We start from the raw sequence: 19,199 nt of genomic DNA on the forward strand, positions 1-19,199 counted from the left end.
AAAGAGTTCAGGTAAACGTGGGATATTATTTGTTGATCTACTACCTGCTCATCTGTACTCAAGTTCACAATCTCTTTTTTAATCCGTTGCAGAATATAGTTTTCATTCTAAAACTATTTCGTTTTTCACTTTTATTCTTCTTCTTTTTTTACACTTTGCTGAATCTTTTTTATTTTGTTTATTGTTAAATTTTAATTGAAAAACATGGTTGTGATTTCCTTTATGTTAAACTGAATTTTTGCTTCAGAACTTACCGTTTTAAAAACTTTATAGAAGAAAACTTAATATCTTAAATTGTTCAACATATATTTTCTATATAAATATCAACAAAAGGATTAAAGCAAAGAAGGTTGTGATCGATTAAGTAACAATCTTTATCTATCTGTCAAGTTGCTTCCTTTTATTAGTGAATATAAAGAAGGTGAATAATGAACTATTATTTCATGTGACTTCGTTCCTTATATATTGTACTCAAAATTTGATGTTTAATTTTTTTTTTGTTGTTGTTGTTGTTTATAGGTTTTGGAGAGCACCATACTTCTAAGTTAACTTCATGGGAAAATTTCTTAGAATAGTAGTGTCATTTGGCCTTAAATCATACTTGGGTCCCAATATTGGCTCCAATGGAATTTATATGTAATTCGATCTTTTGAATTCGATCGCTAAATTTAATTGGCAATATACATATGTTTCTATTATTTCTCTCCGCTCTTTCTTCCTTTAAATTGATTCGCGCATCGCGCGGGTACATATACTAGTTTATTTTTACAGAATTCGACTTTGGTAGCTATTTTGTTTTAATCAGATCTTAAATTCTGTTGAATTAGTTCAAATATATTATCAATTATAATTGAAATGAGAATCGTAAAACTTCTCTTGTTCTTTTGGCCTTCTTCTTTCGCCAAACGAAGTGAATATAAAAGCAGGGAAAACAAACAACTGAGACACCCAAAACGATCTGTTAATAGAGCTACAGTAGAGGCTAAAAGCGCAAGCATGTGAAGGGCACATGCTATTTCAATCATTTGTTCATCGTCCTCGCAATCGCCAACAAATGGCCCTATTTTTAAACAACTCATTCATTAGTGCTGATAATTTTTCATGTGTGAATATACCTTTATCAATAAGTGGTAACATGGATCTAACTAGCCGGAATAAAGTGTTGATAGAAAGGGTTTTGTGGTTGAGAATTGATCTTTCTTTAGATCGTTGTTCCCTCAATTATATATGAGGAGATTTATTCTTGGGTTGCTTTCTCTTACCGAATTTATGTTATATGTAAAAATTTCTTATACGATTAGTGTCATTTAATTTTATTATAAGAGGTCAGTAACGTTTGTATTAAGTGAACAATTTCAGCTTAGCATAAGCACAAACATCTCGCTAAATGGTCATACAACTGTGAAATGTATAAGGAGCTAGGGCAACATATAATTTCAGCTCAGGACGAACATAAAAATCTTGTTCTATATTAAATGGGGCAGCATTTCAGCATTTAATTAAAAGCGTTTGGTCACATGGTATGAAAAGGTGAATATGGCCCTATTAATGACTTACTTTCCTCACTAGTAGTTTCTAGCTTCTTTCTATCATGATCAGCTATATTGACTATTTAACCAGATGTTTGGACGTGTGGATCCCCCTTTATATCTGGTATGTCAAGTAACTTTATTCATTAGATATTCGCAAGTGATGCTTCAATATTATTTGATTAAAGGTAGATGCATGGAGTAAGCTTGGTGAGCCCCGCGTAATTCGTTAAAAAATAAGTGTATATATATAAGTAGATTTTTATATATAGATCTGCAGTAACTATTTGAAGTACTATGGATAGAGATCCGCCTTCTATAACAACCCTACAACTAAAAGTCTGATGAAATCTCACTGTTACAAAAACGTTGAGCAGCTCTTTAATTTCCTCAAACAATTGACATGTGTTGCATGGTTTTACCTTTTCCCTGTTTTTCCTTTTACTTTAAGTTTTAAAAAAAATATATTACACAAACCATTTATAAAATACTAAAAAATATTTCTTTGTGATAAAAAGTACTACAACACGTAACTTGATAAATATGATAACTAATTTGGTATGTATAGCAAATTAAACTACACCTAACTATTTAAATATTTTAACTTATTAATTTTGTTGTAATGTTTGAATTGCCTGAATAAGAGGGTAAAACGTACGATTAAAGAAACGAGGCAGATGTGGAACTACCCTGGAAATGGATGGCTGAACTAAAGAACCCTTAAAAATACAAGTATTTGCTTATCTCTAAAGAAAACAAACCGTATTGACAAGTACATTATGTAAGGCAAGAAATACGTGTTGGCAGCGACATTGCCGCCACATGATACCAACATTTACGCTTTCATCTCCCAAGATTTTCCTACAAGTCAAATATTAGTCTTCTTTCTCATGTCTTTCCAAGAATTTTTTTTCTAATATCTACCCTCTAGGTATTGAATTTAAGTAGTATGCGTAATAAATACTCATACATCATGTCCCTTATAATAAGATAGTTACATGTAAACTTTCATGATAAACATTATTCTTATTTGGTAACCTGGTAAGATTGGTACTAAATGTATTATCACAAGTTAAACTATAGGGGATAATCATAATATGAAAAGTCTATACAAGATCATTGAATATAACTTAATTTTATTGTAGCAATCATTCCTTATATTTACTTGAGTTTACATTATATATTCTCTGGCGATGTAAAAGAATATTTTACACCATTCGGTCATTTATAAGGTAATTATAAGTAAATTTTTAGGATAATCACAATTAGTTAGTAACCTGATAAACATGATAACTAAACTGCTATAATAGGTAATATTATACTTATTAGTTAGTAAGTATATATAGCTTAGATGCTATTTACTTTATTTACTAGGAGTAAGATGATATGTAGAGCCCATTTTGGGATTGACAGATACACTAGGCCTTTGATAGTTTGATATATATATATATGTGCCTGTCTATGTGTTTGTGTAGCTTCTCCATAATGCCAAAACTTGGGAGTTTCAAGATCAAGGCCTTTATTTCTCTTTTATGGACCATCTCCTTTGATGCACTTAGTGCCGGCGCTATCAATACCAAGAACTTGCATTTCAAAGAAGCCCCAAAATTCTACAACTCCCCAACTTGTCCTTCTCTTCACTTCTCCTCCACCGACACAAATAATGCTACCATCAACTCCACCTCCAATGGAATTTGCTTTGAAAATGCAGTAAATGTAGCCATGACTCTTGATGCAGCTTATCTCCGAGGGTCAATGGCTGCGATTCTTTCTGTTCTTCAACACTCTTCTTGCCCTGAAAATGTTATCTTCCACTTTGTTGCTTCTTCCTCCGCTGACACTAATTATCTCAACATCACAATTGCTAATTCATTCCCTTATCTTCATTTCACAATTTATCCCTTCCAAGATTCCGGAGTGGCAGGATTAATTTCTACATCCATTCGTGCTGCATTAGACTGTCCTCTTAATTATGCTCGAAATTACCTCGCTGATCTTCTTCCTGGATGTATCCAAAAGGTTAGTTTACCTCGATTTAGACCTTGTTCTATGTTTTAATTAATTTCTTTTTGAATGTTGTTTATTTTCTATGCTGAAATTAAAATGAGTAGCGAAGGGAAATTTAACCCTTAAAATATTATTGCTGAAATTAAAATTCGATCTTTGAAAACACTTAGAGGAACTGGATTTATATCGAGACCAAAGGTCGTTTGTAATGACCGAAATGATAAAATGCGAAGAAAAAAATGCCATCGCTAAAAGGAGGTATATGGCAAGAATTCAGGTACAGTAGCAGGCATTCTTGGTCACTAAAGGGCTTTTTAATTATCGACCAGAATAAATTCCTGTCGTATACTTTACGTGGCTTTTAGACTGGCAATGAATGAATTTTTTGTCGGTCGAAAATAGCAACCGGAAAAAGGAATTTTAGCGGCTGCATTTTTACTTGCTAAAGGGCATTATAAACCAAGTTTAGTATTACTCTACTAGAATTTAATAATTATTTAAAGGAGAAAATTACACTTAATTATTAGTATCAATCCCTTTCTAACATATTTGTTATCCATGTAGGTTGTGTACCTGGATTCAGACCTTGTTCTCGTAGATGACATTGCCAAGCTGGCAGCAACACCTCTAGGTGAAGAAGCAGTTCTAGCAGCACCAGAATACTGCAATGCAAATTTCACTACTTATTTCACCCCCACTTTCTGGTCAAACCCTTCGCTTTCTTTGACTTTCGCGAACCGAAAACCTTGTTATTTCAACACGGGTGTTATGGTCATTGATCTTGAAAGATGGAGAGCTGGAGATTATACAACAAAGATTGTAGAATGGATGGAACTTCAGAAGAGAATGAGGATTTATGAGTTGGGTTCGTTACCACCTTTTCTGCTTGTTTTTGCTGGAAATATTGCTCCGGTGGATCATAAGTGGAACCAACATGGTCTTGGAGGAGATAATTTCCGAGGTCTCTGCCGGAATTTGCACCCTGGTCCAGTGAGCTTATTGCATTGGAGTGGAAAAGGGAAGCCGTGGGTTCGACTCGATGCGAGCCGGCCTTGTCCATTAGATACCCTCTGGGCACCTTATGATCTGCTGCAAACACCTTACGCTCTTGAATCATGAGGTAAAGACTCTACACTATATATCGGCATACTTTAACCTGTTGTATCAAATTATTTGTCTTATATTCTAGGTTACTGATCCCACTTATTACAGACGATTAATTATATATAGCTATACATAAAAGTTATTTGTTTGCAAACTTTGCATTTTCTATATGCACCTTTCTTTTTTTGTTAAATCACATATCTTATTGAAATATTCTTACAGTCCGTTAATGTACTTAATTGATTTCTTTGATCTTCAGATATCCCAGAAGTTGGAGCACAAGAGAGAGTATAGAGATCGATCTGTATCTTGAGATCCTCCTCGATTGTGTTGTGTACAGTAGTAAGCTAGCGTTTCTTTTTATGGAACGGGAATGACTAAGGTGAGGGCTGTTTCTTGTACGTATATTGGAGACGAGTGCACAGTTATTGTTGGGAATTTTACTTTGCTATACTTATTAGATCGAAGAGTACTATTTTTGAATACTCAGTGAGGAGAAAACAGTAAATGACACTAAAGTTTACTGAAGAGAAAATTGGCAGTCAATGTTTTTCCCCTTTTTCGGTAGCATGGCATTGTTCGCCAGTATTCAGAAACAAATAGATCAATACTAATTATAGTATACTCGAGTACAAAAGAGAATTTGTATTTGTTTCTTAGAAAATTGGATAAGTAATTTGGATCATTGTAGTAAGATTATCATACTACGGCTAGTATATTGAGTCCGAAACCTTTTTAATTATTTTTTGGACAAAAAATACTTTTGTACTACTTTAAAAAAAAAGTTACATAAATGAGTAAAACGCAGTATTATACTGCGAATTACTTTAACGGAAATTTTGCCGTTAAAGTAATTCGCAGTATAGTACTGCATTTTTTTTTTTTTTTTTGTAAATCGCAGTACTATATTGCGTTTTACTAAGATATATTTGTAAAACGCAGTATAATAATGCGTTTTACATTAAATAATTGCGTTGTACTCTGGTTTTTGCCCCCACCAATAATGAACTGACATAACAATAATTCAATACATAAAACGTAGTATTGTACTGCGTTTTACATAGAAAAATTCTACACCCCAACGTCGGACTTGCCTTATTTAAAGGCGTTTCAATTTTATAAAAATTCATTCAATACTTTATTTCAAACTTACGTTCATACTTCTCTCTTCTTCTTATCAATTATTTTTTTACAATGTCTGAAGTGGCAAAAATAAGGGTTTCACTATATTGGGGGGTGAGGTTGTGTTGGAGAATAACTCTGTGAGGTATAACTCACCTCCACAATGTCATGTTAAATTGCCGCTTACTATGGAGTACGATAAATTGGTATCGTTGTTACGTAAAAAAATGAATGAGAGGAGGCGTTCGGTTAACCTTAAAATAACCGGTAGATTTCCGTATTCAGTGATTCCACAGGGGTTTGCTTATTATTCTGAGTTTAACATCGAGGATGATGAAACTCTTAGAGATTTTTTGCTGATTCCGGCTGAATATAGGGAATTTATTGTAATAAAATTATTGGAAATGTACGTCAAGGTGGAAGACGTTCCCAATAATGAGGGCGTGTATAGTAGGGATAACCCCCAGTCACCGGGTGGTTATTTTGGAGCAGTTTTTGCCGGACATATTGGTGATGAAAAAGCTTGCCTTGATTTAAACTTGTCACCACCGGCGAATGAGCAGCCACAAAATAATTTTTTGACTTTAGATAATCAACAAGACGACTGGTAAACTTCAATTTTACTATGCTTTAGCGATGTTTAATTTATGTTTTAATTGGATTTGTATTAACACTCATATTTTTCATAGGGGGTACCGTCCGGATATGAATTTTACAAGTTATGACCCTGCCCCTAGTTGGAATATGCGTAGTTCTGGAGTATTGGACCATGGTGGTCCATCTGGGAGTCATCACCAACAAGAAAATATCCATCATGAAACGTCAAGACAGTACGACTTGTAAGTAAAGTGATATAGCTATATCTAAAGTATTTATCTAGTTGGGTAACTTATCATTTTGTTCTTTATGTGCAGTGAAAACGAGCTTCTTGAAGCTCCTAACCTCACACAATTGCCCATAGACGATGTATTTACTCGTGATTTGGCAGATGCGCAGAGTCAGGAAGATGATAGTGATTATGACAACAATGCGGATGAGTCTGGGGATGACACACCCTTCCATGATGAGGGTGATGAGGAGGAGGAAGTGAATGTTGAACCTGAGTTGACCAGGGAGCATGTTCCTCCACCTCTAGCTAGACCAAGAGTGTACGAGTCCCACGTGCCATTTCATGAGCGGAATATTCCCTACCTTGATAATTTGCCAAGCATGCCGAACGTGGATGCCCTCACAAGGGATGATGATGAATTTCGGTCAGTGATGTGGGATGAGTCTAGACCAGCTGTTCTGACAAAGGGCATGTATTTCCCCGATAAAGCTCGCCTAATTAGGGCTGTAAAAATCTACAATATAAGAGAGTGTCGTGAGATGACGGTAAGTGAATCAACTAGGGAGAAATACAAGACTGTATGCCGTAGAGACTTTATGGGTTGTCACTGGATGTTGCATTCCACCAAGATGAAATCAGATTTGTGGAAAGTGGGTAAATTTATTAGCGAGCACAGATGTGAAAGGGACACATACAATGAGAATCACTTCAACTTGGATGTGGAATTGATTTCTCTTGTCTTGATTCCATATTTGGAAGTGTCCATTAGGTTCAAGATTAAAGAGTGTATTACAGCCGTCCACCAGGAGTATGGTTGTACTATAACCAAAAGAAAGGCATATCTCGGTCGCAAATTTGCCTTTGAACTTATTTATGTCGACTGAGATAAGTCTTTTTCAAATCTGCCCAGGTACATGGCCGCACTGCAACACTTTAACCCCGGGACTGTTGTTGAATGGAGGCGTGAGCGGAGTCCGGACAGACCCGAATATATTTTCAACTATGTGTTCTGGTCATTTAAACCAGCAATTGATGGTTTTGTGCATTGTCGTCCTGTTATTTCCATAGACGGTACTCATGTCTATGGAAAATATGATATTAAGCTTTTGATTGCAGTTGCAGTAGATGCCAACGGGCAAATATTTCCACTAGCTTTTGCCATATGTGCCAACGAAAGTGAAGAGACATGGATGCTTTTTTTGAACCACTTGAAGCAGCACGTTGTCAACAGTGTTCAGGTATTTGTCTAATATCTGATCGGCATGGTGGTATTTTAAGTTCTGTACGTCACTTGCCTGAATGGCAGGAACCATATGCATACCACCGTTACTGTGTGCGTCACCTGAAGGCCAATTTCCAGAAGAAATATCCTGACAAGGCATTGCATGACTTAATGTGGCTGGCTGCAACTGAGCACCAGCAGTGCAAATTCACGAGGCGCATGGAAGCGATCCGGCAGTTAGAACCACGAGCCTATACTTGGTTGATGGGGCATGAGCTTCACATGTGGACATTGCATGCTGATGGCGGCAGACGATGGGGAGCCCTCACTACAAACGTGTCGGAGTCATTAAACGGCTTGTTGAAGTCTGCCCGTGGACTGCCTGTCACTGCCATGGTCCGCATGATATTCAAACAGAGTGCGAAGAATTTTGTTGAAAGGCATGCAACTGCATCAGCATTGATGGACAGAGGTGTTCAATTTATGCCAATACCCATGAGAAGATTTGAAAGGTCCAGGAGGCAAGCACAGTGGCATTCATTTCTTCAGTACGATCATGAACGGGGTGTTTTTGAAGTTAAGACCGCTATCCGCGGACACCGTGGGAATAATCTACAGACGGTGAATGAAAATAGAAGGTTATGTTCATATGGGGAATGGACCATCTACCACATGCCGTGCACACATGCGTTGAAGTGCTTTCAACAAGTTGGATATGGGGCAACAAACTATATTGATAGGCAATACAATGTTGCTGCATACATAAACACGTATAGTGGGAAGTTGCAGCCATTAGGTGCTGAGCATTATTGGCCATCAGAACCTTTTAAGATGGTATGTAATAAGGACTATTTGCGCAAGCTGCAAGTGCAAAAGAGAACGCGTATACGGAACCAAATGGATGTTGGTGACACCGTTTATGCGCGTAAATGTGGCATATGCTCGCAAACAGGACACGACCGTCGTAAATGTCCTTCAGGTGGTGTGCGTGGCGGTGGTAATCCGGCTCCTGGTGCAAGTTCGTCGAATGTACCCAACTATCAAGGATACCCCTAGTCTTTTATTTTGGTATTGTTTTTTGTAATACATGTTTTTACTTGTGTATGTTGCAATATATATCAAATAAAATTATGTTCCACAATTTGAAATGAGTGAAGAAAAAGCTGTTTAATTGTAGGAAATGTAATATGTAAAGCGTGGTTTGATAGTTTCATATGCGCAACACAAGCACTTAAACTTAACTTGCACTTCAATTAAAATAAAGCATTACTACAACACAAACACAAACATAACAGGCCAACATAATAAAAATACATGAAATATGAAAAATACACTAAACACATACAAGCAAATGTTTAGTCCCGGTTGCCATTTATTCTCCGCTCCAACCACTTAAATCGTTCTTCGATTCGTTCTTTTTCTTCTTCTACCTCTTTCAGTTTCGCCTTCACCTCCGCAAGTTCCCGTTTATATTTTTCTTTTCGTTCCTTTTGTGCTTCACAATTCCATTGTGCTTTCCATTTTTCTTCTCCCACCTCCTTCAGTTTCGCCCTCATTTCTACAATAATTCTATCGCTTTCTCTTTGTGTTTCCCGTTGGCATAAACACATATTATGAAGAAACTGCAGTTGTTCTCTGTAGCATTCCTGATAACATGGTTCATCAACCCATTCCTGAAAATCACAAATAGGTTCGTCGGAAACCTTGTATAACTGGTTCATACAGCACCAGTAGCGGTGTCCAACTTCACCATCATCCCAACAATTTTGCATCGAGCATTCTTTTCCACAGTTGCACTTTGGTGCACGAAGAGGTTGAGCCATTTGATGAAATATTTGCTTTTAGTAAAAAAAAACCTTACTTTTAATGAAATATTTGTTTTTACTAATTTTTGAGCACACAAAATAACTATAATGATGCCGTTATTTATAGGCGAGACAAAATACATAAAGCGTAGTATAGTACTACGTTTTATGGAGTTGTCTTGTCGTTCTGAAAAAGATGAAAACCATGTGAAAAAGCTGGTTTATCGCAGAAAAATTTAACACATAAAGCGTAGTATAGTACTACATTTTATGGAGTTGTCTTGTCGTTCTGAAAAAGATGAAAACCATGTGAAAAAAGCTGGTTTATTGTAGAAAAATTTAACACATAAAGCATAGTATAGTACTACATTTTATGGAGTTGTCTTGTCGTTCTGGAAAAGATGAAAACCATGTGAAAAAAGCTGGTTTTAGTTATCCTTTGTGCAGTGATGGTTTTAGTTCTAGTATAGTACTACGTTTTGCAATGTTTGTGTTTCTTGTGTACTGTTTAAGTAAAACTGCTGTTCAAATGCAATTAAAATATAAATGTTGTTAAACGATAATTGTTATCATTATATACATAATGCACTATTTACACAAACTAAAAACCTAAGTAAATCAGTGAGTCCCGCAGCCTGTGTGCTTCAGTGCTGTTGCTGGCCTGAGTCGCATCCCCTGTCGCCCGGGTACACTATCTGGATCATCATCATCAAGCCGCCTCTTTATGTGAGGATGTGCAGCAGCATCGACAACACAACTGGCAGGATCGGAAGAATAGGCCGTCGGGCCGTCAGCAACCTACAAAACAAGTACTAATCTTAGCATGTGACAAAGTATATTTGTATTGTACGTGTTAAGTCAAAAAATATATTCCCACCATGGTCTCGTCGGCCTCCTGAATATACGCATCAGTGGTGTCCTCATCAAAGCATGTAGTGGCCTCAAAGATGGGCTGGGACGATGCCTTCATAAGAAAGTTAAAAATTAATTAATGGCAGCTCATTAAGGAAAAAAACAAATTGAAATTTTAAAGTAATACAAACATACATGCGCCTGTGATTGGTCCGCATCAACCATCGGGGATGAGGCATAACACAATCTGCGTTCGCCATCCACGTCCCGGGTGGGCCGATCCTCAGCTGCGGTAGATGGGCATGCAAAGTACTGGTCTACATCCCCGTCGAATGTACCCGTGATCGACAATGCTCCTGATGGGGTGACCTGCGATGCTGGCAGAGATAGCTGAAGGCTGTACGAAGGCATGCTGCTGGAAGGCTCATCTTGCCGAGACATATAACCCGGCTGATCATCTCTAAGCGCCACAACTCCAAAGTCCTCATCTTGTCCCTCAACAGGTGGGTCGACAGGTGCCTCAACGCCCCCTTGCTGGGGACCACCTCCTCGCCGTCCCCTGCGACCCCGTGGAGCACCCCTACCTCGTGGGGCACCCCTCCCTCGTGCCCTACCCCTGCCTCGTGGGACACCCCTACCCCGATGGTAGTCCTCTAGCGCCGCATACTGAGCCTTGTGGTCCAACCTCACGGCATCTCTCGCCTGAAACAGGGTCCGACGAGCCAACTGTGCCACCCGCCGGCCATAGTCAACGACTGCAGAGATGTCGGTATGCTGCTGCATCTCCTGTCCCAACTGGTAGAGGTGATGATGCCCAATAGCCTGTGAAATATTTAAAATATTAATTAAATAACGCAATATAACAATTATACGATATTAATAAGCCAAAAAACATATCAGTGCCTCGTGTCTCCCGGCGTATGGTTTGTAGCGCTCGCCAAGTACATGAATGGGGTTCCCGATAATCAGTCGGGTGTGACGGCGGTACCATGATGCATACATATGAATAGTGGCCTCCTGGGTAAATGTAGGTGCTGGCGGAATACGGTCAACTCGGTGCTCCTCCCAAATAAGGACCTGCTGCTCCAACCATCCCATATATATATCGTCCAGCCTGGCACGGTCATCCCGCTGATAGTGTATAGCCACCCATCCAGGATCCCTAGGTATAGGCTGGGGATGGTGAAACTGGCGAAGCACACGCTCTGTGGCATGATACTCAACCATATCGAAGAAGATCATCGGGACGGAGGTGCTCCAAAGCATTCGATCGACTGAGCAATAAAAGGGCAGCTGAGCTACCAACTCGTCGCTGTATGGCGTCCAGATGAACTGCCAAATAATAACATAAAAGTGAGTATGCGCAACACAACTCAATTTAAACAAGTAAGTGTAGGTACATATCTACCTGTCCGTCCACCACCATATCTAGCACATCCTTGATAAGGGGGAGATTATGATGAGCATCGGTCCCTCGGTAGTTCCCACGCCGGAGAATCCACCTAGAAGCTAGAGGGAGAAACGGATAAGCCTCACCAGGTGCAAGTGCTGGTAGAGGTGGCTGCAACGGCATGATCCGCTGCCAGGCCCAAACCTAAGATAAAAGGTTGATGTAAAATTTATGAGTCATTTCGACCATATAGAATTCGAAGAAATGAATAGAGTATTCGAAAATGTTGTCACCTGTAGGAGGGGCAGAAAACCACATATGTCCACCGCTGGGCCCATGCTCGCCCGACACATGCTCCTATACAGGTATGCGAGAACAGCAATACCCCAACTGTACTGGGGTAAACCATCCAACTCCTGAAGATGATGGAGAAAGCGCATACTCACTTTACTCCCCGAAGTGTTCGGGAACAAGACACACCCAAAAAGCAGGAGCAGCATCAACCGCGTGTACCTCTCAATATGGAGATCCCCCGTCTCGCCGGTAATGTCTGGGTGCAAAAATGCCATAAGATCTCTGATGGCTGACAAAGCAACGCGACTGCCCCCAGCGTCACCCTGAGGTCTATAACCAGTAAAATGCATCATCATATCCAAAAATTGTGCACGCGTCATGGATCTAATGTACTGGGGCAGTGCTACGGCCCGTCCATCTACGCGCAGCCCGTACAAAACCTGAACATCCTCCAGCGTGATGGTGGCCTCTCCAGTGGGCAAGTGAAAAGTGTGTGTCTCCGGTCGCCACCGCTCTACCAAGGCCGTGATGAGAGACCAATCAAGATGCATCCGTCCAAGCTCAAAAATCGTATAGAAGCCCGTAGCCTGTAGGCACGCGACTACGCGGGCATGGAAAGGATGCTCCCCGATGAACTCCCATAAATCGTCAGGTCTCCTGGGGCGGAGAGGCTGCATCGATAGCTGTCCCTCCCATACAAATGAGGACCTATGGTCGCCCTGCAACACTAGTAGCTGATCCTCGGCAGGACCGGGATGCGCAGGCGGAGGAAAGTCCATGTCGTCTACTATAATTTAAACAAAATTAATTGTGTATGTTAGCTTAATAAATTAAATAATTAATTATATTTAAAATTGGACTGATTAATTATGTATGGGTTTCAGGCTCGATATTTGAGGCCCGATAGCACCGAGTTATCCTTAATTATTATGCGTGTCAATTTCAACATTTTTAGAATTGTGTCTGTTAGCTTAATAAATTAAATAATTAATTATGTTTACAATTGGACTGAATAATTATGTATGGGTTCCAGGCTCATTTTTTGAGGCCCGGTAGCACCGAGTTATCCTTAATTATTATGCGTGTCAATTTCAACATTTTTAGAATTGTGTCTGTTAGCTTAATAAATTAAATAATTAATTATGTTTACAATTAGACTGAATAATTATGTATGGGTTCCAGGCTCGATTTTTGAGGCTCGGTAGCACCGAGTTATCCTTAATTATTATGCGTGTCAATTTTAACACTTTTAGAATTGTGTGTGCTAGCTTAATAAATTAAATAATTAATTATGTTTACAATTGGACAGAATAATTATGTATGGGTTCCAGGCTCGATATTTGAGTTAATTTTACAACATATAGGAATTTGTTACTTTTGTAAGTTTATTGTTATAATTAAATAATTAATTTTGTAAAGTGTAATTGGATAGAGTTTGTAGTTACTACATACTTAAACTACATAGACTCTACGTTAAAAGACTCTATATTTTACTACGCTAAAAGGCTCTATATTTTACAACACTAACATGCTTTATATTTTACTACAGTACAAGGCTCTATATTTTACTACGCTAAAAGGCTATTTATTTTACTACGCTAAAAGGTCACTATTACATATAAAAACAACTAACATAAAATACAAATATGAACAACAAACAAAATAAATAATATTAATTTTTTAACAATACAAATAATTTATCAAATTTTAACAATTTTTTGTACCAAAGCTAATAAATCAATCCGGGTATAAATAAGATACAAATTTAAACACAAACATAACACAAATTAACATGGAAACACATTAAACAATACAAATATGCATGTACTATACGAGTTTCGACATAAACAAAATTGAAATACCTCGATTTAAGTTTTTTAAATTTGATTGAAATCGAATTTTTGCACCCGAAAGAAGGAATCCAAAGCTTGTCTTGTATGTGGGACCTACACTCCTTGCTCTTTAGGTGACGGGTGGGGCCCAATTTTTTTTTTTAAAGTTTGACCGGGGGGGGGGGGGACCAGCAGAATCGAAGGTTTTTGGTTTCCTTCGGTTCAGTGGTCCAAGGAAGAAGAAGGGGCTATATTTTATTGAAGCTGTTCGCAGTATTATACTGTGTTTTAAGTAAAACGCAGTATAATACTGCGAACAGCTTTAATAAAATATAGCTGGGCCCAGCATCTTAGTAAAACGCAGTATAGTACTGCGATTTACAAAAATTTTTTTTTAAACAAAAACGCAGTACTATACTGCGAATTACTTTAACGGCAAAATTTCCGTTAAAATAATTCGCAGTATAATACTGCGTTTTACTCATTTATGTAATTTTTTTTAAAGTAGTACAAAAGTGTTTTTTGCCAAAAAAATGATTAAAAAGGTTTCAGACTCCTAGTATATTTGGTGAACTCTTTTAAGACTTCAAGTATTCCAAGTTATATACTCCCCCCGTTTCATATTAAATGAGGTATTTTCCTTTTTAGTCTGTTCCAAAACAAATGATACATTTGTAAATTTGGAAATAATAACTTTAAAATCTTTCATTTTACCCATTTACCCTTAATGATAAGCTTTTATAGTCACACAAATGTCATGGTCCCACAAACTTTTTACCCCTTAAGCTTTTAAGACCACAAGTTTCAAAAGTCTTCTTCTTTTTTCCTTAAACTCCGTGCCGAGTCAAACTAGCTCATCTAATATGAAACAGAAGGAGTAATATTATTTCCTTATTATTCTATTCCAAAAAATTTATTAAATTTTTATATTTAAAAATTTTAACTTTAAACTTCTCATTTTACGCTTAATGAAAAACTTTTGTTGGCAAAGAAATATTATAACATGTTTATCTCATATTTACGACCATATATTTTAAAGGTCTTTTTCCCATATAATATGTGTCAAGTAAATCTGTCACATAAATTGGAGAGAGTGTTATTTCTTCTACTCTAAATGATGGTGAGCTTTAAGGATTTTCATTCTTTAAATTTTTATCAAGTTGAGTTTATGCGAACAGCTCGTAATTTTGTAAACTCATTTTGTTTCTTTATATAAAGCGCTCAGACAACACTCGTGGAACCAATAACACGCTTTCGTTTAACTAAAGCAACTTTCGAACTATTTTTTCGTCGTCAAGCAAAAGGATTAAGCAAGAGATCAAGGGAACTTAGGAGATATAGCATAAGGAATTTCTTGAATCATTTGATGATTTGCACTTCTAATAAGCACTCGTATTAAGAAATATACTAATATTGCATAAAGTGATGTACAATCAAATCTCTCTATAACTGCATCTTTATATAACAACACTTCACTATAAAAGCTAAGTTTTTTCGGAATCAAGCTTCATGTTCTGTTATAACATATGTTTTCTATAACAGCAATTTGCTATAGCATCCAAAAATATCTGGAACAAACGAAGCCGTTATAGAGAAGTTTGACCGTGTAGAAGCTATCAAACGCAGTAAGTTTTATTCTGAAATTCAAGCAAAGCGTAGCTTATAGCGGTATCTAGCTAAACTCAGACTAAAAGTTGTCCCCTTTGCATTTCCCTTCAACTCTTTTTTCCATTTTCTTATATACTTCTCTTTCTTTTTCTGATTGAAAGTAGGGAAAGTGATTGTTCACGCACACAGATCAAGCGGCATTTATTTAGAGAAGTGAAAGAGTTTTTCATTTTAGGTTTCTTTAACAGTAGTAAAGAACAGAAAAAAGAAAAAAGACTTGGTACACTTAGGTGCATAAGCACTATGATGTTCGTCTTTTATTATAAGCTCTTGAGAGAAAAAGAAAAAGAGGCTTGTTCTTATTTAGTGGATCTCGTCAATTTATCATTGCGGTGAAATGGATATGAACCTTCTAGCTTTAACTATAAGTTTTGGGTTAGAGTCATTAGAATGTAAAAATATAATAGGGGATGCTTCTTTTTTAATAGGCCTTACGCGGTATAAATATAATCAGATTAGTCCCAATGCGAGTAGCAGATATCGAATACTTCCTCGGGTCTACATTAGTTGATTTTTAACTGTTTTTACACATATTAAGTAAATCACTTTTTATCATTAATTAACAATTAAATTGATCATATTAATCTTAATTTGTTCATTAAAAATATAATGATACTTTAAGACTCTTTACTTCAAGGATAACTTTAAAAATAAAAATTAATTCCTTCTTAATATTTGAAAAAATTAAATATAGTGAATCACAAAAAATACCAAAAAAATCATTTACACCGGACGAAGTATGAAAAAAAGAAGTTGTTAATTGAAATGATTACTCTGACATCATTTTTCATAAAATAAATGAGAGGAATGAGATTTAATTCCCCGGCGGTGAATAGGACAGAAAAGGAATAGAGAAATTAAAGAAGTGTCGGTAGAGTTTCTCTATATATGTTGGGCGGGACAAGACGAGACCAGCAAATAGCTACTGGAGAAATTAAAAAACACATGGCTAAAACATGCAGCAATCCACATTTGACACGCAGCCCTCTTTGATTTTGGAGAAAGAAAAAGAAGCAGACCAATCATGTGCCACTCCATTGGCTCCTACTAAATTTACTTCTCCCCCTTCTCTTCACCTATCCAAGAGTACTTCTGGATTGACGAAGCTAAGAAAGTTGAATTTATAATAACAACATTAGATAATAATTGAATTCTATTTTTTTAAGAGCAATATTAGATAATAATTGAATTTTGAATATAAATTTTTGTATATACCATCCAACTTTTCTATAACAACCTCGTTTGTTCCAAATATTTTTGGATGTTATAGCGACTTGCTGTTATAGAAAACATATGTTATAACTGAACATGAAATTTGATTCCGAAAAAATTTATTGTTATATAAGAATGCAGTTATAGAGAGGTTTGTTTGTACTTATTAAATTTTTTAATACAAATATAAATTTTGAATTAAAGAAATTAGGTTTGAACGACCCGTACGCATCATCAAAAGACGCTATTAAACTCTTAACTGTTAATGGTTGTTAACATGATAGACGCCATTATAAATTTATAATTATTTCAGATTTTCATTCCCAAGTAAAAAGTCGTCTCGTCCTCCTTCTAAATCGAGCTTATTTTCAAGACAAGAAGTAGCGCCTTTTAAGTCAACTTCTTTGCAGTATTTAAAGACCAAGTTACACGACGAATATTGTTATGTCATTTCTTGTCTATAGAACTTCGTTATTCTAGAGTTATAAGTCAAATTATGTGCCCCTGAACCCGCTAAAGAATGCCCAATGGTACAATACCACATGCAACAAAGAGTGCCTTGTGGTGTTTGTTGTCCATTTATTAGGGAGACTTGACAGATTACGGAAAGAAAAAATTTGTTTAGTGTATGGGTCCAAATTTGAACAACCACGACCCGTTGATGAGTACGACAAACGACGAGATTCTCGTAGCTCGACATTCTGCAGGGGACGACCTACAGGCGAACAAGAAATTATACGACTTTTGTAGCAGTGTAGGCCCATTAGGGGACATAAGGAATATGGGTTTGTCCCTTATATATAGAGTGTAAAACAACCTTGTAAGCTCTCTGGGCGTTTTCCTAACTTATAACACTTGCTTACACAAACGATTGATGTCATTATTGTTCAAGAGTTCGTCTTGACAAGATAAAGAAATCTTATCCTCTGTATTTTTCTTGTATATCTTTCGTTCTAGAGATTATTATACTTAGCTAAGATTTACCCCTTCATTTTCTTTGATTAATTTATTCAAAAAGGTTCCGATATCTTTTGAGTCAAACAATTTGGCGCCGTCTGTGGAGATTTCTATAGCTGAGATCTTAGTTTCGTCTAGATCCTTAAAAGAAATAATCACCTCTTCTTAGCCTCACAAATGCCAACAATGGCAGGAAAGGGAGAAGCAAAATTAAAGGCAATAGTAGGTGTCATGAACAACCTCCTGAATTCCCTCAATGAAGCCGATAGGGAAGACAACAAAAACGCAACGCCAAGTGCTACACCTGAGGGAGAGACCCCCCTCCGCACGAGGGCATGACTGTCTCGCGCGAGAGGGAAACCTCAACATCCACAGGAGGAGAAGCACCACCGGCTGTGAAAAGGCTATTAGAAGAGTGGTTGACAAACACCTTGAGCAACATACTCGACAAATCCGTTCAAAGAGATATCGGAGGCACAATACCCACAGAAACCGCAACTGTCGCCGATGAGCCAAAAATTCCACGAACATGTAACACTCATACTGTCATTGATGCAGGTAACGATGCACTTACGACCATCTTAAATAAAATGGAAGAGATGGAAAATGAGAACAAAACACTCCGCGGTCAGATGAAAGAGCATCAGGAAAGGATTGATAAAATACCGAGTGCTCCGAAGTTGCTACCAAAATGTGACGTGGACCGATTCGTCGAACAACCATACGGTGAAGGGGCGACTCCCCACTCTATTTCGAAAACTTCAAAATGCCGCCATATTTGAAAATATATGATGGCACCATGGACCTGGAAGATCACTTAATCCATTACATTATTGCAGTAAAAGGTAACGATCTATCGAAAGAACAGGTGTCATCGGTGCTGCTAAAAAAGTTCGGCGAAACTTTGACAGGGGGAGCATTGACATGGTATTCCCAACTACCAGCACGATCGATATCAACGTTCGAAGAAATGGCAGATAAGTTCGTCACCGCTCACGAGGGAGCAAAAAAGGCAGAGGCCAAGGTAAATGACATCTTCGCCGTCAGGCAGATGACATGCGAGGGACTTCGGGATTTCCTAGCCCGATTCAACAGGATAAGAATGAGCCTACCAAACGTATCATAAGGGATGTCGGTATCAGCCTTCCAAAATGGGTTAAACAGAAACGGGTCAAAAGCAACCAAAAGGCTGCTAAGTAGACTCATGAAGTACCCCCCACCACGTGGGAAGAAATCTATAATGCCTATTGTGCCGAAGTAAGGGCAGACGAGGATGACCTAAATGGCCCGATCCAGTGGTTAACATCGGTCCAAATCGAAATAAGAAGAGATCGCCGCAACGACGTTCGAAGGGACCAACTACCCCGTTTCAATCG

At 37.5% G+C, this 19,199-nt stretch overlaps 1 protein-coding gene and 1 long non-coding RNA gene across 2 annotated transcripts; both read left to right on the top strand.

Moving 5' to 3' along the window:
- The first annotated feature begins 3,000 nt into the window (after positions 1–3,000).
- On the top strand, positions 3,001–5,356 carry LOC104214108 (probable galacturonosyltransferase-like 1). Its single transcript, XM_009763732.2, has 3 exons — positions 3,001–3,548; positions 4,101–4,656; positions 4,900–5,356. Exons 1-2 carry the CDS (start codon positions 3,015–3,017, stop codon positions 4,653–4,655), a joined length of 1,089 nt encoding a protein of 362 aa, XP_009762034.1. The 5' UTR covers positions 3,001–3,014; the 3' UTR covers position 4,656; positions 4,900–5,356.
- A 540-nt stretch (positions 5,357–5,896) lies between these two features.
- Positions 5,897–7,316, top strand: LOC138886398 (uncharacterized). The gene is made up of 2 exons (XR_011405117.1): positions 5,897–6,369; positions 6,452–7,316. It is a non-coding gene; the product is annotated as an uncharacterized lncRNA (long non-coding RNA).
- The last annotated feature ends 11,883 nt before the right edge of the window (positions 7,317–19,199 follow it).

This window comes from Nicotiana sylvestris, chromosome 2 (assembly GCF_000393655.2).
Source record: "Nicotiana sylvestris chromosome 2, ASM39365v2, whole genome shotgun sequence".
Taxonomy (NCBI): Eukaryota; Viridiplantae; Streptophyta; class Magnoliopsida; order Solanales; family Solanaceae; genus Nicotiana; species Nicotiana sylvestris.